Source organism: Heterodontus francisci, chromosome 43 (assembly GCF_036365525.1).
Source record: "Heterodontus francisci isolate sHetFra1 chromosome 43, sHetFra1.hap1, whole genome shotgun sequence".
Classification (NCBI taxonomy): Eukaryota; Metazoa; Chordata; class Chondrichthyes; order Heterodontiformes; family Heterodontidae; genus Heterodontus; species Heterodontus francisci.
Window position 1 is genome coordinate 19903818 of NC_090413.1, and position 22665 is coordinate 19926482.

Sequence of the window (22665 nt, forward strand, 5' to 3'; positions counted from 1 at the left end):
TATCTAACATTATCATAATAAAACATTATATATTGTTAGAAACTGCTGGGAAAAATACAAGGCAAACTTAGAATTTGAAACAGCAACAGTTCTGTAGGCATTCTGCCGAATGAAGCTTAAGGTAGCAATAAACTGTAGGGGTGTTCTGGCACCACATGCACGGCTAATCAGGGACAGTGCTCCTTAATCCTTACAACTATAAACCCCTCAGTTAGTCCTGATCATTGAGGAGCGATGTTTGTTCTGTGTTGTGGTGTATGATTAAAGACTTGGAGACAATTTATGCACCATTTCATGGTTTTGCCACATCTGCCTATACAGGTGTAGCAGACACATGCATCTAGTTATAGGATGTACACTGTGCCAAAAAATAAACATGTTCATTTCTGAAAAATGTTCTAGAAAGAGAGCACACGCAGGCACTTTACCCGAACAGAGAGAGCACGCAGACACTTTACCCGAACAGAGAGCGCACGCAGGCACTTTACCCGAACAGAGAGCGCACGCAGGCACTTTACCCGAACAGAGAGCGCACGCAGGCACTTTACCCGAACAGAGAGCGCACGCAGGCACTTTACCCGATTAGAGAGAGCACGCAGGCACTTTACCCGATTAGAGAGAGCACGCAGGCACTTTACCCGATTAGAGAGAGCACGCAGGCACTTTACCTGATTGACTGTGGTTCCTACACTTCCCTGTAATACCATTTGCAACATCTTGGCATCAGCTGGGTCCTGGTGTGTGGCAAAAGCCAACTCTTGAGTCTTCTTTTGCATATCCTCGATAGCTACTTCAATAGGGATTAGTATAATCTGAAAATGGGAATATAGGAAGGGGATATAAAAATGTATTCCACATCCTTTCTCCAGGATCACATTCAATGGTTTCTTGTATTCTCCTCCGCATTGACCTCCCCAAGTAATCCTCTGCACAGCTTGACAGATATGGACGAGGAAGACCATTCCCCCAAGTGCCCCTGAGTTCCCTTCTTACTCCGACCTTCCTCATTTTTAAACTCATGTCCCTTTCATCACAGTGAACTATTTGTCCAGACCAGTTATTTCAATTCCTTCCAGAATCTTGAAGTTACCGATGTGATATTCAGTAGGGATAACACTTGGAGTAATGGCAACAATCTGCATCTCCAGCAGGGATAGCACCGAGGATGATGTTGACAACCTATGACAAGGATGGCCGGTGCCGCAGGGTCAGTCAGTCACACTGTATTTTGGTTGCGGCTAAAGAACTGCACTATCATGAGGTCAGTCAGCCAGTCAATCAGAACCCAAATACTCTCTCAGACAATTCCTGACAACAGATAAGACTGGGTCAGGAAATTTCCAACCTGTTTATTCAAGTAGAATATTAGTCACCAGGAACGCTGTCTAGATCTACACAGTTTGGCCATCCGAAGTGTACGCGCAGTGAAGTTGTCCCCATGGCCCAATTTCCCATTTACAGACTTGATGTTTTTAAGTGACATTTTTCCAAAGCTTGTTAGGAAAATTAAGAATCAAAGTATACAGGACATTGTGATTTAGCATTGAAATTTCACCTCTGGGATATGGGTTGAAATCCATCTTGAAGAGACTGGGTGAAGATGTGATCCTGTCCTGATGAGGATCAGACCACACTAAGCATCAAGGCTACAAAATTGCTTGTAATCTAACACTCACCCAAACATGGGAGATAACATAACAAACAAAGACTTCACTGAGGTTTAAACACTTTGTGCAGTTAATGTAAAGGCAGGACTTGAAACTATAAATCGGTAAAAGATAGGGCAAACACTACACAAGTTAACAGAAACCAGTCATCTTGATGAGAACAAACTACCTCCTTCCCCTGCCCTGGACTCTCGTTATTGATTTGACAACACTTGTATTCAGTGGCATCCTGGCACAGGGCCCTTACCTCTTCCTTATGGATGACATTGATTCTAGTTTTGACGTAGGGGAAGGCGTGCGAGGTTGTGAGGATTGTCTTCCGTTTGTACTGCTCGTGCAGGTCTCCGTGAGCACGGCCGTCTAATGTAAACGGCGTGCAGTACATGAAACAGCGCAGGTTATAGTTCTTGTCGAAGTAAGTGATTCGGTCCTTCATCTCGTAGGTGTCGAAGAACGGCTCGACATACGTGATCTGTATGTATGCCTGGAAAAGACAAATGGGCACTTCAGAATGCTTTCAAATTCAGTAGGTTGAAAATTAGACAGAAAAGAACCGAGGACAACACAGACAATACAACATGCAAACAGATCGATTGGCGCAACCAGTCTCTGCTGACATCAACCCTCCAGACAAATAGCATCTTGATCCGATGTGCCCACCTTGCTCTTATATCCCATTATTTCCGTTTCCAGTCTCTGCTTAATCACTAACTTAGGTACAGAGTTCCACAGTCTCATAATGCTCTATTTAAAAAAAGTTTCTCCTGCTCTCTGTTCTAAATCTCTTCCATTTAATGTTGCACCCATTTCTCCATGTTCTAGATCCTTCAACAATTAGACACAATCTGTTTCTATCTAACTTGTCCTAATCCTTCACTAATTTTAAATGCCTTTATCAAACTACTCTGTAATTTCTTCTGTTCCAATAAAAATAACGTCAATTTTTCAAGTCTTTTTGTATTTATATTTTCTCATACCAGGCAGCATCCTAGTGAATCTGCACTGTACCCTTTCTATTGTCTTTAACATTCTTCCTGTAATGTGGAGACCAAACTGCTGCAGTACCTTACGGTTTTATACAGATTTATTACATCGTGACTTTGATATTCTATACCTCACCCTATGAAACCCAGTAGTCTGTTAGTTTCTTTAAAATGGCCGTATCCAATTTGAGGTGTTGCCTTTAATATCTAGTGAGCATGAACCCCCAGATCCTTCTGCTCGTCCACATTACTTGGCCTTCTTCCATTCAATATATAATTACTTGCATGTTTCTACCAAATATATGATCACTTCACATTAATTGGTATTGAATCTCATCTGTACTATTTTGACCATTCCACCATCTCATCAATATTGCTGCTTCCTTTGGACCTCAGAATGATTAATTGTGTTTCCTAAGTTAGTATCATTCTTCTAACCCTATATCCAAATCATTTGTATACAGAACTACCCACTTCCAACCACTCAGAAACTGCCCATAACTCCAATTTTCATTTTTCACCTTTCAAAACAGTTAGAAACCCAGATTGTTACTCTTTCCCTACTTCCAAACCCCTTTATGTTCTCCAATAGTTTCCTGTTTGGTCCCTTGTCAAAGGCTTTCTGAACACCACATCCAGCATAGCCATCACAGCCAAAAGAAATGTCAGTCATGCCAAGCATGATCTCCCTTTCTGAAATCTGTGTGGCTGCTTCTAATTATTTTCTCTTCATCTAGATATTTAGTAATTTCATCTTTAATTAAAGATTTCTATGTTTTCCTTACCACAGATGTTAAATAAACTGTAATTACTCAGGATAACAGTCGCCCTTTTTCAAAACTGACCATGCCCGTGTCCTGAACCACTTGTCCACTTTCAATGGAAGCCTGAACTATAATTTCTAGAGCCTCTGCTGTTTATTGCACAATTTTCTTTAGGATCTTTGACTGTATCCCATCAACGCCTAGCACTTTGCATTCCTTTCGCTTCACTAACACTTTCCTTTTATTTATCATCTCACTTTTAACCAATTTAGGATTTATCTGCTCCTCAATAGTTTCTGACACATATCAAAGGGTTTAAATATCACCAGCATTTTTGTTTATCCTCTTCTACCTTTGCTTCCTATGTGTGCTATTGTGAAATTTCTAGCCATAAATAATGCAAAACCTAATGCAATCCTTAGAAGTGCATGTCAGTGCCAGAACTGCCCCTTCAAAATGACTACACAAAGAATTCCCAACATTGATAGAAGAACAAAAGCGCTGCTGCAGTACATTGGCGTTTCACCTAGGGGACATGGACTCTAATCTAGCTCAGACTGATATGATGCAAGTCTCTTCTGTTAGCTGTAAGAGTCAAAGGTAAAATGAGCTTGAGTAATCTCAACTCAGTTCCTAGTGGGCATGGGTCCACAGCAGAAGATTCCTCCTATTTAGGTACAAAATTAGCAATTTCATGCAAAGAAGCCACAAAATGGCAGGCAAAAGAAGTTTCAGATTGGTACAGTACAGGAACTCTTCTGTGCTTGGAACAAAGGCACAACATTGGAGCAGAGGGAGCTTTATGCTGCATCTAACAGGGGTATATACCACGTGGAGCACTCAAAGGTAGCACCAAAACCTCTCATCTTGCCCAGCAAAGTAAGGGCATACAATGGCTACTCAAATGCTGTGTACTGCAGGCCTGTATTGAGTGCATGGGTATTAAATCAGTTGGTCAAGTTTCAATGGTAAGCAAGTCAGAATTGTATAATGTACCACGGAGACTGCGGTTACCTTGTTAGGATCCAGTTTAGCTTTGTCAACCGGATTGGAATCTTTGATAATCTCAGCAGCCTCTTCACCAAACTGGTCTCGGTAGAATTCCTGCCACATTGCAGAACAGTATGATTTAGGGAGAATAGTAATATACAGAATCCCTGTTAAACCCCAGCACCAACAGTAATACATTAACAAGCCACCTGGTGTTGTTGTCATAGCTTCAGCACTGCACTGGCAATACTCCTTTACAATCAAATATGCTGTTTCATCATACCATCAGTGATCATCTGTCCTGGACCTCCCTGCACAGTACTGTTAGGTCATGCCCACTGTACACACAACACTCATTGAAAGTACTACAGTTAACATTTTAAAGTCCCGGAGTAACATAGCTGTCAGGGTTAGGTATTAGCCATGTCTCAGTGGGTAGCACTCTTGTGTCTGAAGGTTGAGAATTCAAGTCCCAATTCAGAGACGAGCCCAAAATGTTAGCCGACACTCCAGTGCAGTGCTGAGGGAGTGCTGCACTGTCGGAGGTGCTGTTTTTTGGATGAGAAGTTAAACCAATGGCCCATCTGCCCTCCTACATGGATGTAAAAGATCCTATGGGACTATTTTGTGGCCAATATTTATTCCTCCATCAACATCACTAAACATAATATCGTCATTACTGCTTTCTGTGTGCAAATTGGCCACCACGTTACCTACATTACAACCATGACTATACTTCAAAAGTACTTCATTGGCTTTGGGATGTTATGAGGCTGTGAAAAGCAAACCTGTTTTTTTTTCTTGAAGCTAGATTTTCCAAACGCTTACCTCAAGTCGGTATGAAATCTCTGCTAGCTTGGTGATCGAGGGCTCCTTATAAACAAACTCCTGCTCATCCAAATCTCCAAATTTACAACCATAGAAACCAACTCGAAAGTAAGTCCCAAACATCCTCTTTGTGCCCTGTGCAATGTGGAGGAGGCAGCATGTTAACAAAGAGAGCAGTGACTTGTTCAACGCTCCACCTACTCTCTCAATCTCTTTTTTTAAAAACTTAGTTATAGACTAGGTGGTCAAAAAGTAGCCATTAGATGGACTGGTCACCACAGTACCAGATATATCCAGGCAGTCTAATAATGGCTAGAGACAGTAGCTTACCATTAAGAGTTTTGTTTGGCTGCCCAGCAGATGTTGTTTGAAGACCAATGTTGCTTTGGTTCATCGTCATTAAGGTGCTTTTACCCCTCACATTAATTGGTTTCCCCACTAACTCTTTTACCTGTTGTTAGCATAACTCTGCCCCCCTCAGCAGGGCATACTTATCTGCATCAGTGTGACTTTTAAAATTTCCTATGCCAGCCTCCATGGCCTCTTCAAATTGGACAGAATTAGTGGATGTTTTTATGATGTGGCCAGACTGACATTGGCCAAGCACATTTCATTCAGGATCTTCACTCTGCTAAATCAAACCCAGGTCTAAATTGGGTTACTAATTTTACTTTCCATTCACCTTCCAGAAAATAATTTCTGATACACATGACTACAACTGCTAGGCAGTGGTCAAAGATACAATAGCACCCTATGCTATTAATCGAAAATAACACACAACCTGATGATGCCAAAGCACATTCAGAAAATGCACAGAATGGTTTTAATTCCATTATCCCTCATTGGGATAGAGGTAATCCAATCACTGGGTAGAAAGCAAAAGGTAAAAGGAGGCCAGATTGAAATAGTGGCCCCGATATTAACAGGGAGACTGGGAGGGTGTGGGAAGCCTGGCAGCGGGCAAAAAACCTAATAAGGCCGGAATGTGGAGGCCCAGATAATCTTAACGGCAAGGCCTCATTTGAATAACTTTGGGTAGACTTCTGCCTGACAGCCAGCCAGATTGACTGCCTAGCCAGTGGGAGGGAGAAGTACATAATGACAGGAAGCCATAGCTAGGCACTCTTAGGGACAGTCCCTGGAAGTCAGTAGGGGTGGCGGGGAAGGTTCTTAGTCATGGTCCAGGGAGGCAGAAGATCAGGGCTAGTGGAGGATTTAATATTGAGGCCTGTTGACTGCAGTGACATCAGAATAAAATATTGGGTAATTGAGCTTTTGCAACACTTCCTAATTTTTTGGTCAATTTTTATTCTTGTCAAAGTGAGGATGTTTGTGGTGCGGAATGGAACTGAACTTCATTACGATGTACAAGACTGACTAGGTGTGGGGTGAGGCTCTCTTTACATGACCTGAAAAATGAGAATTAACCCTAACTTCACACCTCTGACTTCACAATGTGTTATTTCTAGATCTCTCACTTCAACAGGCTCCTGTGACACCTGCTCAAGTCCAGGCACTGCTACCAACACGGCAGCAGAGAGAAGAGACTTTAATCACATCAGCCTGGGCGGCATTCAGACCTGGGTCCCAGAGCTGAAAGGCCAGTGTTTAATACACTGTGGTGCTCTTCCTTCCCAAATTCCCTTAATTCTACTTGATCAAAAATTGGTAAGTAACTTTTACTCATTTCAGTTCAGACAGCAGATCCTTAGAGAGTATTTTGAAAGTTGAAGAAATGCCCCAGAATTGAGAGTTGAAGCAACAGGTGATTGACTGGATCCCAGAAACGTTTATCAGTTAATTTTAAGTGTGCTTCAGCACAAATTATGAAATCACAGTAAATTTGAAAAAAAATATAGCAACTTACCGCAGGGTGAAGTGAGGGGAGTGTGATCAGCAGCAAGCGGAATAAAAGAGAGAGCACACAGAGAGAATCATCAACTGATAAGACTTTACACCAATCACCATTATATGTACAGGTGGTTTCCTGTGACATCAAGGTGTGAGCGCTGCTGCCAAAATGGACAATGTGTGACCAGCCATCAACACCACAATAATAACTGCTTTCATATCTCATTTGGATTCATTTTCCTCCCTCCATCCCAAAAGATGCCTCTAACCCAATTTAATTCACAAGGCGCTGGGTGGCCAGATGACCAAGTCCCTAGAGAACAATAAACAGGCATTGCTCCCTGCTGTTTGGGAAGGAAGACTTTGCCCTTCAGAGAGGTATATAACAGGCTTGGACTGTGTTTACTTCTGACCGGCAGCAACGGTTACACCACAGGGTTTGTCACAGGGAAATCCCTTGATAACAAATGCGAAGCGCAATTTTGGTTGAAGAGTCGCCATGTGTTACGGTAACAACTTCCACTCATGGGCCTCAGTGGAACACAGTCTGCTGCCTGGTTATGTCACAAAGCACAGGCATCTCCACCAAGGTCCTGAACCAACTCTGTACAAGGTAATCACAGACCACAGCCCCAACATTAGAAGGGAACCAGTCCCAAGGTATCAGGTGAGTTCAACGCTGCAATAAGGCCCTCAGCCTGAAACTCCACCTCAGTCACTCCTGCAGCCTTCACCTTTAGTGCCTCCATTTAATGTTTCGACATACTAGGGAGGAAGTTACCAGAAGTGACGGCTGCTGGACGACAAAAGTCCACCTCCCGCAATGCACCACAATGAAATTATTTTACCCAGGACTACCACATTTGAAACATGTCTACAATCCTAACTGTCCACTGAATGAAGGACACAGAAAATATACAATCTAACACCACACTCAAAATGAAGAGAAAAAACATTCAGCAGGAGAACATTCTTGACTACACAGACTCAATAGGAGCCATGTACTAATGGATAATCACTCTCCAGCAGCCTCTATACCAGGACAAGGGACAGTGACTTCATTAAAGCACCAGCATCTTGCCTCATGCTTTAAAGTTTTCACCTCCACACTGACATAAAACCTGCTGGTTTGCCTTAATAAACCACTGCTTCCTGCAAGCAGTACACACACTGCATCTCGACACAAGCAGGTTAAGGTGCTTTGTGACCCAAGGGCTAACGGATTAACATTTCTGATCTGTACAAGGTCCCACACAGCCACAATCAAACAGCAACCTTTTGTAACACATCTTGATCCAGCAGAATGTTACTTCATGTTTTAATCAATTAAGAGTTTAATTCCACCCCTCCAACTTTCTTTTTGGTGAATTACCTGAGTTGAAATTTGGCCTGATGTTTCTACGCAGGTTTTTGGAAGCACAGGTAAGGAGCAATCCACACATTGACTGCCCCTTCCCACTCCCACCGAGTTAATGGCAGGAAGCCAGCAGATGTGTTATCAGGTACGCTGCAAACACAGACAGAAACGGCTGTGTTAGCCACTGGATGTGCAGGACTTGATGAAAATTATTCGGTTATAACATGACTTGAATGTCAGTGTTATGAATGATGTGATCACGCTGGGAAACTTCAGTAAGTCAGCAAAACAGGGTGACCATGGAAATGTCAGGCAATGTGTTATTAACTTAAAGCAGCCTTCAGGCAGCCCTCTGGATTTAGTGGTTCTCTAAAGAACACTGAGGTACTCCCTAGTAATCCTTAATGGGAGCTCATTTTTCCCTTGAAAACTTCTGTCTGAACAATTTAAACATTTGGGATTCCTTTCACAAGCCAGGAATTCCCCAACATTCCCAATCCTCAATGACCTGAGCATCCTAGCTATCCTCCCTAGTTTGAGAGGCAGAGCAGCATACCCTGTAAATGTCTCCAACACACCATCAATACTGCTCTGAGTCAGCAGTGTGCAGAGAACACCCTTTCTCAGTCCCAAGCTGCAGATATTCTCATCTCCTCCAAAGACAGGTAAAATTCACCCTTCAGGAGAAGGCCAAGTGCAAACATCTCAGGACAAGAATTCAGACTCAGCTCTCTTGGGCAGTGCTCCAGCTTTTCCTCTGCCACACCTCACCATGTCAGATCAGTTTGTACTGATGTGAGGATATAAACACCGCCACGCTGTACATAAATTCACATTGCAAATGGAACGAACTGCAGCGAATGGTCCAACTCACTAAATCATAGAACAGCCTGTTCACAGCCACCAGTTACCATGCAGTGAACTTGGGAACCTCAATCACGTTAACAGTGAACAGAAACTCAGCACCTTGCCCACTGTGGGTGAGTGAGGGGAGTGGACAGACGTTAGCCCAGGAAGGACATTCTCATGTGCCTCCTAGACTTAAGCTAAAGCTTGGTACTGAGAAACACCCAATCCTCAGAAGTATAAAGTCAGAGACTGGCTGAATTATATAGACCAGAAGCTGCCCGGTTTGAATCTTAGTCTGTGCTGAGTTAACTAATCTACAGTGGGGTTTCATTAGGGGATCTTAGAACAGACCTCGGCATTTCTGCATCAGAAAGGAGAAAATTAGCTAGAGTTGAACAATTACTTTGCTTCAGCATTTACAGTTGAAAAGGAGGATAACTTGCCGGAAGTCCCGAAAAAATTAATAGCCGATAGGGGACAGGGACTTAATACAATTAATGTAAGTAAAACATCAGTAACAAGGAAATTAATGGAACTAAAGAGTGAGAAATCCCCAGGACCTGACGGTTTCCATCCGAAGGTGTTAAAGGAAGTAGAGGAGCACATTGTAAATGCCCTAACTATAGTCTTTCAGCGTTCTCTAGATTCAGGAGTGGCCCCTCTGGATTGGAAAGTTGCACATGTCACTCCACTTTTTAAGAAGGGTGAAAGGGAGAACCAAGGAAATTACAGACCAGTTAGCCTGACATCTGTGGTAGGCAAGTTGCTGGAGTCTATAATCAAGGATAGGGTGACTGAACACCTAGAAAAATTTCAGTTATTCAGGGACAGCCAGCATGGATTCATGACGGGAAGGTCATGCCTGATAAATCTCATTGAATTTTCTGAAGAGGTGACTAAGGTAGTGGACAGGGGAGTGTCCATGGATGTTATTTATATGGACTTCCAGAAGGAATTTGATAAAGTCCCACATAAGAGACTGTTAACTAAGGTAGAAGCCCATGGAGTTGAGGACAAATTATTGACATGGTTAGGAAGTTGGTTGAGTGGTAGGCGACAGAGAGTGGGGATAATGGGTAAGTACACTGATTGGCAGGATGTGACTAGTTGTGTCCCACAGGGATCTGTGTTGGGGCCTCAATTATTCATTAACGACTTAGATGATGGCATAGTAAGTCATATATCCAAATTTGCTGATGATACAAAGTTAGGCGGCATTGTAGACAGTCTAGATGATAGCATAAAATTGCAAGGAGATATTGACAGACTAGGTGAATGCGCAAAACTGTGGCAGATGGATTTCAATGCGGGGAGGTGTGAGGTTATCCATTTTGGACCAAAAAACGATAGAGCAGGGTACTTTCTAAATGGGAAGAGGTTAAGTACAGTGGATGTCCAAAGAGACTTGGGGGTTCAGGTGCATAGATCTTTAAAATGCCACGAGCAAGTGCAGAAAATAATCAAAAAGGCTAATGGAATGCTAGCCTTTATATCTAGAGGACTGGAGTACAAAGACACAGAGATTATGTTGCAGGTGTACAAAACCCTGGTTAGACCCCACTTGGAGTACTGTGAGCAGTTCTGGGCACCACACCTTGGGAACGATGTACTGGCCTTGGAGGGAGTGCAATGTAGGTTTACAAGAATGATACCTGGACTACAGGGGTTAATTTACGAGGCGAGATTACACAAATCAGGCTAGTTTTCGCTAGAATACAGAAGGTTAAGGGGGTGATCTGATCGAAGTCTTCAAGATATTAACAGGAAAAGACAGGCTAGATAAAGATCAACTATTTCCACTGGTTGGAGATTCTAAAACTAGAGGGCATAGTCTAAACATTAGGGCCAGACCGCTCAGGAGAGATGTTAGGAAGCATTTCTTCACGCAAAGGGTGGTAGAGGTTTGGAACTCTCTCCCACAAACAGTAGTTGAAGCTAGAACAGTTGTTAATTTTGAATCTGAGACAGATAGAGTTTTGTTAAGCAAAGATATTAAAGGATATGGGCCAAAGCAGGTACATGGAGTTAGGCCGCGGATCAGCCATGATCTCATTGAATGGTGGGACAGGCTCGAGGGGCTGAATGGCCTACTCCTATTCCTATCTTTCTATGTTCTATGTTTCTGTTCCTAACCTTTGATCCCGCCATATGCATGTGGATGGCAAGTGAAGACAGCATCAGGCTGTTTTTTGTTAAACAGCCACAATAGCTTGCAGACACTGTCTAGGCAATGTCAGGGAGGAACCAAGGGGAGTGTGGCAATAGGAACTGAACATCAACAATGACTCAGCATGAGGGCAGAAAAATTAGTTACATTCTTTAAAATAGCAAGTGGAATGAGCTGAGAGCAACCTGCCTGCTGATGTCAACCAGGAAATGGTGTAATATGAAGGGCACACAGAGACATGAGGAAATCATTGAAAACTGTGTAATAAACCCAATAGAAATAAATAAACTTTCATTCCTCCCCCACCCTAGACAATCCGATGGCTGCCTGAAACAACGGCTGAAGTCTGCACTCGGAGTTAGTTAGAACAGGAGAGATTTCCCAGTCCGAGTGTGCATCATCTCCTCACATGACACAGCCATGACATGCAAAAGCACTATCATCGTACAAACAATCCAATCCACACTGAGTGCATGCGGCCTACCTCCCAGCCAGAACTCTGCACATGGACAGAGGGGGGGAAGGGAGAGATAAAGCAAGAGAGACAAAATTCACCGATCAATGAATACTCAAACAGATCCAGGAGTTAACACATAATTTTGAGGTACAGAGTACCCTCACTATGACACTGCATTTAAAAGCCATTTAAAATCTGTGATCAAGGAGATTTTTATAAGGTTGTTCCGATAATGAGGAGTCTAAACAATGTTAATGGTAAAGGGTGTAATCCACATCAGGCAGTATTGCAGCAAATGTCAGAAAAGACTAGGGGTATACAAACCAGCACAGTGAAGGTTTTACATCAGTCTGTGTCACAGCAAGGGGTATATATCAGTCAATTTACTGTAAGGGGTTTACATCAGTCAGTGTCACAGTGATGGGTATATAGGCTACTGTGACAAGAAGGGTATATAGTCGGTGTCACTGTGAGGGGTATACAGTCAGTGTCACTGTGAGGGGTATACAGTCAGTGTCACTGTGAGAGTTGTATTGGCTAATGTCACAGCAAGAGGCATATATTAGCCATTGGCATAGGAAGGGAGAGGAGGGTTTATAAATTGCTCAGGATCATACTGTGGGGCATATATCAGACAGCACCATAGCAAAGAGCCATTGTACATCCTTCATTTGAAGCTCTGTCATTTCCCTCCACCGAAAGAAAATTTAAAACTCCCAGCTGCCTCCAAATATCAAGTCAAGCCACAAACTCCTCACGTCTCACCCATGCAGCCCACGGTTAATGTCAGCATGAAGGTTATAAATTGCTCTTCTTTTGGATCTCAACTCTCTGGGTCTTTCTGATGCAGTACCTTTAAAGCTTTGGGCACTTGTGCCTTCAGGCAGGAGGATGCAAGACGAAGGGCACTAGAAAGTGAGTTCAAGGCCGCAGGGAGCAAGGTCAAGGCCCGGAGAAGCATAATTTGGGTTCGTACCTAACCTTTAGACATAACACTCATCATCAAAACCGCGCTTACTGATTAGAACTGGTATGAGGAGTGGTTGAGAAAGTTCACCAAAATGGACCTCAAAGTTCTTCATCTTTAGCAGTGGATTGGGACAAGAAGAACCCAGGGTATCAGTAACAAAGATTTGAAACCAGCAGACCGTCACAGAAGCTACCGAAGATTTCCCAGCGATGTGCCAAGCACTGAACTATGTTGAACATTTTGACCGGTGGGGTTAATTCCTACATTTAGGACTGGTTTGGGAAAGAGACTGAATTTTGCTTTAAATCTGAATACCAAAATTAACAACCAATATTAACATTCAGAATTTTTTTGTATGAACTGGTTATTTTTATTTTTAAAAAAGAATTCTTCTCAGTAGATTGAAACCTGTGGTTTTTTTTTACTGTACATGTTTAATGCAGATGTTCTGCAGTATTTCAGTATCATCTCCCTATGCTGTTTGAAGGGTGGCTGGGTATCAAATACTAAGCAATCTGAATTTTTTTGTGATCTTGAGATGATTCTCAGTCTGGTCAGTTATCCCTTATTATAAATGAGATGACAGTCACTTATCGATGCCCTCCACTTTCGACTCATTGGTGGGAGTACAATCTACAACAGATGGCAAACCCATAAGGAGCTGTGTTTATTTTTCAAGTGTGCCACGTGGCAAAATTGCTTACATTGTTAAACCAACATAAGTGATGGACACTCAGTGGGCTTGACAGCTCGGATTCCAATCAGCTGTAAACCGATGATGCAGGGTCTTTTGAACCAATGTTATAACGCTGCTTTCTTCTCCCTTCATTTTAGTCACTTGATTCAGCTGATTTGTATGTGGGATTCTACAAGGACACTGGCAGCAGATCAAACAGTACTGCGGATTATCAGCCACGACTCAAACACAGGCTTTTGGAATTGGCTCAGAAAATTTTAAATGCAGCTCAAACTTCAATGTGTTATTTTTATAGGCACTTTTACTGACACTTGGACAGCTGATCACAGGCTTGATTGGTGCAGTAGCCAGTAGCTCATCTCTCAACACTATAGAAAGTACACTTATGCCACCCCATGGCATAGTTTAAGAACTGCAAGCATGCTTTTTAAACCTGTCTCTAATTGTGTTTTTTTGTACTGCGTGGCACAAGCATCTGCATGTGGCTATGGATCGGTGCTGGTGAAGGGGCAGAAAGCTGCAATGTCACTAGTCACTGGGACTACTAAGGCTTTGTAGTCTTGAGCTCATCTGAAACTCTGTTGCCCATATCCTAACTTACATCAAGTTCCATTCACCCATCAACTTCGTGCTTGCTGACCTAACTTGGCTTCTTGCCCAACAATGCCTCAATTTTAAAATTCACATTCTTTTATTCAAATCCCTTCATGGCCTCGTTCCCCTCTCCCTATCTCTGTACCAGCCACTAGCTCTCTTGATCTATGCACCTCTCCAATTCTGCCCTCTTGCACATCCCTGATTTTCATCGCCCCATTGGTGGTTGCGCCTTCAACTGCCTAGGCCCCAAGCTCAGGAATTCTCTCCCTAAATCTTTCCACCTTTCCTCCTTTAAGACGAACCCTAAAACCTACTTCTTTGACCAAGCGTTTGCTCACCTGTCCTAATATCTCCTTATGTGGTTCGTTGTCAGATTTGCTTTGATAATGCTCTTGTGAAGAGCTATGGGATGTTTTACTACACACTGCGATAAAGTTAGATGGATTTGGGGAGGTGAGTAAGGCACAGGTGAGGTGCTTTCCCAGAGTGTAGGGGTGGGCAAAGAGGCAAGTTACAAACACATCAGCAGCACTGACAAGTCCTAGGAGCAGACCGTCTGCTTTCTCGATTTACAGAATTGAATGTGGAGGAATGGGTGTTTAAAGACGAACAGAAAAGATTTAACTAGAGTGGTTGATAAGAACACATTAAATTTCCATCCCCACCAAATATTGTACAAGTTTTCAAATGATTTAAATTTAAATTACATATTTCACATATTGCATTTACTAAGCAAAACGTAGCTACTAGGTTGACATGCAATACCTGATTAGGAATTTTGTTAAAAGCATCCTGTAGTTTTCCATGGACTGTTGCCAGTTTCTTACTGTCCCGGTTGGCCTCATGGATTGGAATCATGATCTTGTACACTTCATTTACAGCTTCATACATCCCAGCCTGGTGGAAAAAAAAGTCATGCAATCAACATTAGAACTGAACTGCAGGACGGAAAGGATCCTGCCTCCAGACACCTTCACCAGTCCAGAACTGATTAGGAGTATCAGGGGCACGACTGGTGGCTCATCTTCAGGCAGACTCAGCAACCTCCAGGTCTCTGTTTCCTAATAAGAAGATGAATAAGTGCAGGAGATTTGCTGATAAGTAAGATCCACAATTATGCTGTTACAGCTTGGTCTTGCATCGCACGTATTTCACAGTATAATGATATTCTACCCTAAAGGATTTCCTTCCTGTACACAGCACTCCTCTGGTAGGAGCTTGGACAGTACTATATGGCAAGGAAGGAGCAGGGGTTGCAGGTTCAGAACTAATGTCAGCAAATAACCTGCAGGTACAGGGCAGGGATCCCCAGATGTACTGTCAGTCCGAGTGGACTGGAGTTAGGCCTTAAAAAAAACGAGTGAAGATGGAATCAAACTTATTTGTATACCATTGTAAAGGAGGCTGCTGCTTGCTCCAGCAATCCCACCAGGCCAGCTTCTGTGAAATATTTCCCAGCACAAATTCCTTCTTCATCGGGAGAAAGAACATCATCTGATACAGCTGATTCCTCAAGAACGTTTGATGATATGTTCTTTGGGGGAAAAAAATGTACAGTTATAAATACAAAATGAAACAGATTCTTGACCCCCAACCCAAATTTTCTCAGTGAATAGTCTGAAGTAACACATCTATTCCCATTAATTTGGACTAGTACTTTGCTCACTCTCTCCCAAAGGTTTTTATCACTACCAAAACTTTGGTCAGCTAAGGGCAAATGGGATACTTTTGGTCCAGCTTCTCAGTACTGACACAAGCATTGTGCTCGCTTGGTCTGCTGACAAGCAGCTGTCAGTTTTGTGAGGTAGTCCTGTCCAGTTCAGAAAAACCCACCAAGCTGTATGAAAGCTTACCTGCTACACTTCTGCCGGTGCATTGCCAGCAGAATGGTCTACACCCTAGGGGTCTACCTACCTCTCTCTGCCATATGCCACAGCAGCCATCTCCTTGCTAAATTTTGCATGCTTCCCTCCCCTGTGTTATTTTGCTGTAACCATTTACACCTCTGGATCCATCTTTTGTTACTTTACTTGTTCCATTATTGCCCCCATTTGCCTTGCACCATCATCCCTTTTGCCATTTAATCACTCCTGCTTTTCCCATCACAGATCCTTTGTTCTCCCCCCGCCTTTTTCCTTGGCTCTAAACTTGCTTATAAAACTGTTAATTCTCCAATATCTGAGTTCTGATGAAAGGTCAGCGACCTGAAATGTTAACTCAGTTTCTCTCTTGATAGGTGCTGCTCGACCTGCTGAGTGTTTTTCAGCATTTTCCGATTTTATTTCAGATTTCCAGCATCTAAGTATCTACAGTGTTTTGTGTTTTAATAAAAGTGGTTCAGCAGGTAACTGAATTGCACAGCACATTGGTGCATTGACAATGTCTCCCAAGCCAGGGAATAGCGCACAGTGTATTTAAAGGAAGCAATGCACTGTGCAGGGGAAGTACTGCTGAGCGGCAGTACATGAGTTCTGCCCTAGGCCTACTCCCCCAGCAGAGCCCAGGCACCTCTCTAGAGCTAGAGGAGAGAATATCAGTCTGCCCTATCCTGTCACATCGAAGTGCCCACCCAAAGAGTGGCAGACATCAGTGTTTGGAAGCCCAGCTGCCTGCTCTCTCAAGAATGGTGTATGAAATGGGAAGGACCTCATGAGGGGGAAAAGCATAAAACTGTAGAGAACTGTACATCAGTAACAATCACTGCACACAGATATCTATTTTATGTTTTATAAAAACGCTTACATAGGAAGATAGGAAATAGAAGCAGGAGTAGACCTTTCTGCCCCTCGAGCCTGCTCCGCCATGCAACTAGATCAAGGTTGATCTTCTACCTCAATGTCATTTTCCCACACTATTGCCATATTCCTTGATGCCTTTAATATCCAGCCACAACACCTCATAACATTAAAACAAAAGCAAAATACTGCAAATTTGAAATAATAGAAAATGCTGGAAAGACTTAGCACATCAGCCAGCATCTGTGGAGAGAGAGAAACAAGATTAAATGTTTTAGATTGATGACATTTCATCAGAACTGGATGACTGATTCTGATATGCCATCAATCTGAAACTGTTTCTCCCTCCATAGATGCTGTCTGACTAGCTGAGTATTTCCAGCATTTTCTGTTTTAACCTCGCGACATTGAGTTTCAAGTCTCTTACCTGAAAGCTGACACAGCCGACTGGCAGATACCGGCAGTCTTCTAGCATGTTGAGGTATTCTGCCACTAATGCAGCAGAGTGCACCAGGCACTGTGCTGCCTCAGCATGGTTAGCCCTCTCAGAGTGCTTCCCTGCCATATTCTGCAACCATGTCAGGCGCAAATCGGGTGACGTCTGGTAACCTTTGGCGATTCTATTAGATCAGGGCACAGTGTTAGTCCAAAGCAGGTATGCTTGGGCTGCATTTTGACACTCTCATCATTCTTGAAGCAACCAAAAAAAACCAAGCATCAGTAAAAGGAAGGAAATACGTCCTCACCTGTACATCAGATCCATCAACATTTCTGGATCCTCCTGGTGTTCCTTCATCTTCACTGTGTCCGTGAGGATCATGTGCAGGTTAAACACCAGGTCTTGTACCTGAAAAGGAAGGAAATAGCATATTCAATCACAACTACATTATACAAACTTCCCATAAAGCAATAACAAGGAAAAGAGGAATAAGTATTACCCACCCACTTCCATTTAAATATACATATACATTCACTTAATTATGCCTTGATGTACATTTAACCTCAGATTTTACTCCCAGTGACCCATCTGACTGGTTCTCCTCATCTCCAGGTAATGGTCAGCAGTTTGGATTGGTTTCCAAAGCTTTTGGCAAGGAACACATTTTGCTCATTCCATTTCTGGGACACACAGGACTCCTCCCAGTCAGTGATATACAAGATCAGCTTGGTTTCTGTTCAGATAAGAAAAATTAAGTTCTCTATCGCCATCAGCAGCTTGTTTTGGTCCTTGTGACCTGTACATTTGGCTTGTTATTTGGCTACTGAATTTTGTTGAGAAGAATTTTTACAACTCTACTTTGGTTAGAAGACCAGTTCTGATGAACGGTCTTTGGCCTGAAATATTAACTCTGTTTCTCTCTCCATGGATGCTGCCTGACCTGCTCAGTATTTCCAGCATTTTCTGTTTCTATTTTATATCTCAAAAGTGTTCTACCTGCTCGGGAAAAGTGGTCTCTCGCAGTTCCAGGTCCTCCTCAGCATACGTTAGAATGGTCTTCAGTGAGCGGCGAAGGTATTCTTCGTTGAAGTTTTGGGAAGTCCCCACCAGTGAGGACAGTGACATTGTGACCTGCATTTTCACTCGGGCAAAGTTCTAAAGAAAGGCAAAATGCTTGGTTCAGTTTCATCAGACTCAAGGTTAAGGTATGAGACAAACTCTCAGTAAACAATGTGCTACAGTAGGTGTACATATAATCACAAAGAGTAGATTATCAAGGTTAGTTTCTTCTGTTAGCACTACAATTCTGGGATGACTTTTTTTTCCTGTTCTTACCAGAACAATGGTCTCTGTTGCAGAATAAAGGTCATTTTGACCTGTACAGTATCCCCACCGACAGCCTGTGTAACAGAATAGGGTAACAATGAACCACCAGTGGCGTCAATGATGTGAGCACTGAGCTGCAAGAGTTGAGCTCACTCCAGGATACGGATTTTTCCTTACGTTACTGCTTTCTCTCCAGGCCAACAGGACCACATGATTCAAATTAAACCCCCTGCTGACTTGGAATGATAGAAATTCATTTGTGTTTAATGAGTCCAGATTTGTGGTCAGTTCATCAAATCAACAGAATACAGAACAATTCTGTTTGAAAACACACTACATCATCAACTGGCCAGTCAATCTACCGTTCATCATTAACCTGGCCACTCAACACACAAGTTATCGGCAGCATAGCCACTGAGCACACCAGTGTCACTTTGCCTACTCAATGCACGATTCATCATTACTTCGGCCGCTCAGTGCACCAAACGCGGCTACCTCGGCCACTCAAGGCACCCATTTAGGTGAGGTCATTAATAAACTCGCAGAATGGGCAAATAATTGGCAAATGAAGTTCACCACAGATAAATGTGAGGGGTAGACCTGGCAGGATCGATTTCATCCCAAGAATCCTAGAAGAAAATATCGTGAATAAATCATGGTAGTTTTAATTTTTTTTCAAATTAGACCGGCAAAATTTTGGGTCAAGGTTGAAACTACACAAGGCAACCCCAACTTTATATGGGGACTGCATTGTGTGGGAGCTGATGAAATGTTTTATTACCTGCACCCCCTTCCCAGCTCACCCCCCGCCCCTTGCACCCCCTTCCCCTGCACCACCCGCCCCGCACCCCCATCCCCCCACCGGCCTCCACCTATCCCTGAGCAGGGGCCCTAACAACCCCACTGCCTTGTGGGCATCTCGGGAGCGACCAAGGCGAAGGGAGTAAACCCTAAACAGAAAATCCTGAGCGGAACCCCGAAGGCGGTCATGTGTCACCTTTGGCATGTTTCCGACAATTCCTGCAGCCATACCGGTGCCAAACATCGTGCTCTGCACTCCTTTGGACCCCACCAGGAAGGCTGAGAGGGGGGTTTTGATGCTTGGGCAACTCACAACCTCCATACATCTGCCCAGGCATGCGCCATGGAGAGGTCACTCCATAGTCGCCTCACAGCGACCAAAACAACACGGAAGGCAACAGTTACGGGTTATAAGTCCAGCTCAATTGGCATAGAGATTGGGCGCCACGGGTTGCCTTTGTCGGAGGGAGAGGTCATCGCATCTCACTGGACAGCTCCCGCCTGCTTCAAACTGGGCAGCCCCCAATCAGTAAGGTTCTGTCCCGCCACAGTACACCTGCTTCAATGGGTGCTTGGAGCTCAGGGTCACTGCCTGACAAGTGGACTGTTACACCGCACCAAACAGCATGACAAGGAAAGAAGGTACCAGCCCTTCATTTTGCAAGCTGGAACGTCAGAGCTACGTGTCCTGGCCTGTCGGAAGACCTTACACAAATCAATGATTCTCGGAAGACCGCCATCATTAACTATGAGCTCAGTAGACTCAATGTGGACATTGCAGCACTTCAGGAGACACACCTCCTTGCGAGCGGATCTCTAAGAGAGCAAGACTACACCTTCTTCTGGCAGGGTAGGGATCCTGAACAACCAAGGCAGCATGGAGTGGGCTTCGCCATCAGAAACTCCATGCTCAGTATGATAGAGCCACCTTCAAATGGCTCGGAACGCATACTGTCCATCCGACTGCTCACCGCCTCTGGTCCAGCACACCTACTCAGCATCTATGCTCCAACACTCTGCTCCCCACCTGAAGTTAAAGACCAGTTCTACGAGGAACTCCATAATATCATTAGTAGTATCCCCAATACTAAACATCTGTTCCTGCTGGGGGACTTTAATGCCAGGGTTGGGGCCGACCATGACTCATGGCCCTCCTGCCTTGGGCGCTACGGCATTGGAAGGATGAATGAGAATGGAAAGAGACTGCTTGAATTGTGTACCTATCACAACCTCTGCATCACCAACTCGTTCTTTCATACTAAACCCTGTCACCAGGTTTCTTGGAGGCACCCAAGATCACATCGTTGGCACCAGCTGGACCTCATCGTCACAAGGCGAGCCTCTTTAAACAGTGTTCAAATCACACACAGCTTCCACAGTGCGGACTGCGACACCGACCACTCACTGGTGTGCAGCAAGGTTAGACTCAAACCAAAGAAGCTGCATCACTCCAAGCAGAAGGGCAGCCCGCGCATCAACACTAGCAGAATTTCTTATCCACAGCTGCTACATAAGTTTCTAAATTCACTTGAACAAGCCCTTCAAAACACTCCTGCAGGGGATGCAGAGACCAAGTGGGCCCACACCAGAGGCGCCATCTATGACTCAGCAATGACCACCTATGGCAAACGTGTGAAGCAGAATGCAGACTGGTTTCAATCTCACTTTGAACAGCTGGAACCTGTCATAGTCGCTAAGCGCATTGCACTGTTGAACTACAAGAAAGCCCCCAGCAAGTTAACATCCGTAGCACTTAAAGCAGCCAGAAGCGCTGCACAAAGAACAGTCAGGCGCTGTGCAAATGACTACTGGCAACATCTATGCAGTCGTATTCAGCTGGCCTCCGACACCGGAAACATCAGAGGAATGTACAATGGCATTAAGAGAGCTTTTGGGCCAACCATCAGCAAGATCGCCCCCCTCAAGTCTAAATCAGGGGACACAATCGCTGACCAACGCAAGCAAATGCTCCGCTGGGTGGAGCACTACCTAGAACTGTACTCCAGGGAAAATGTTTATTTTTTTTTTTATTTAGAGATACAGCACTGAAACAGGCCCTTTGACCCACCGAGTCTGTGCCGACCAAGAACCACCCATTTATATGTTGTCACTGAAACCGCCCTCAACGCAGCCCAGTCTCTGTCAGTCATAAATGAGCTGGACGAACAGCCAACAAAATCGGAACTCAGTGATACCATTGATTCTCTAGCCAGTGGAAAAGCCCCTGGGAAGGACGGCATTACCCCTAAAATAATCAAGGGTGCCAAGCCTGCTATACTTTCAGCACTCCACGAACTGCTTTGCCTGTGCTGGGATGAGGGAGCAGTACCACAGGACATGCGCGATGCCAATATCATCACCCTCTGTAAGAACAAGGGTGACCGCAACAACTACCATGGAATCTCCCTGCTCAGCATAGTGGGGAAAGTCTTCGCTCGAGTCGCTTTAAACAGGCTCCAGAAGCTGGCTGAGTGTGTCTACCCGGAGGCATGGTGTGCCTTGCGAGCAGAGAGATCCACCATTGACATGCTGTTCTCCCTTCGCCAGCTACAGGAGAAATGCCGCGAACAACAGATGCCCCTCTACGTTGCTTTTATTGATCTCACCAAAGCCTTTCAACTCGTCAGCAGACGTGGTCTCTTCAGACTACTCGCAAAGATCGGATGTCCACCAAAACTACTAAGTATCACCTCATTCCATGACAATATGAAAGGCACAATTCAGCATAGCAGCGCCTCATCAGACCCCTTTCCTATCCTGAGTGGTGTGAAACAGGGCTGTGTTCTCGCACCTACACTGTTTGGGATCTTCTTCTCCCTGCTGCTCTCACATGCATTCAAGTCTTCAGAAGAAGGAATTTTCCTCCATTCAATATCAGATGGCAGGTTGTTCAACTTTGCCCGTCTAAGAGCAAAGACAAAGTACGGAAAGTCCTCATCAGGGAACTCCTCTCTGCTAATGATGCTGCAGTAACATCCCACACAGAAGAGTGTCTGCAGAGACGCAGCGACAGGATTGCGGCTGCCTGCAACGAATTTGGCCTAACCATCAGCCTCAAGAAAATGATCATGGGAAGGATGTCAGAAATGCTCCAGCCATTAATATCGGCGACCACGCTCTGGAAGTGGTTCAAGAGTTCACCTACCTAGGCTCAACTATCACCAGTAACCTGTCTCTCGATGCAGAA

At 44.0% G+C, this 22665-nt stretch overlaps 1 protein-coding gene across 6 annotated transcripts in view; it reads right to left on the reverse strand.

Annotated features, from left to right (window-relative positions):
- LOC137355680 (dedicator of cytokinesis protein 7-like) overlaps nucleotides 1–22665 on the reverse strand; it is a 158298-nt gene that overhangs the window by 6862 nt on the left and 128771 nt on the right. For 5 of the 6 annotated variants that reach the window (XM_068021107.1, XM_068021106.1, XM_068021105.1 and 2 more), the window contains 9 exons: nucleotides 18348–18506; nucleotides 17659–17759; nucleotides 17340–17532; nucleotides 15568–15711; nucleotides 14943–15074; nucleotides 5233–5367; nucleotides 4429–4518; nucleotides 1915–2151; nucleotides 669–812 (listed from right to left, as the gene is read on the reverse strand). In XM_068021107.1, the coding sequence (XP_067877208.1) occupies nucleotides 669–812; nucleotides 1915–2151; nucleotides 4429–4518; nucleotides 5233–5367; nucleotides 14943–15074; nucleotides 15568–15711; nucleotides 17340–17532; nucleotides 17659–17759; nucleotides 18348–18506 (1335 nt within the window). The remainder of the gene's footprint in view (nucleotides 1–668; nucleotides 813–1914; nucleotides 2152–4428; nucleotides 4519–5232; nucleotides 5368–14942; nucleotides 15075–15567; nucleotides 15712–17339; nucleotides 17533–17658; nucleotides 17760–18347; nucleotides 18507–22665) is intronic. The other variant, XM_068021104.1, reaches the window with a different exon arrangement.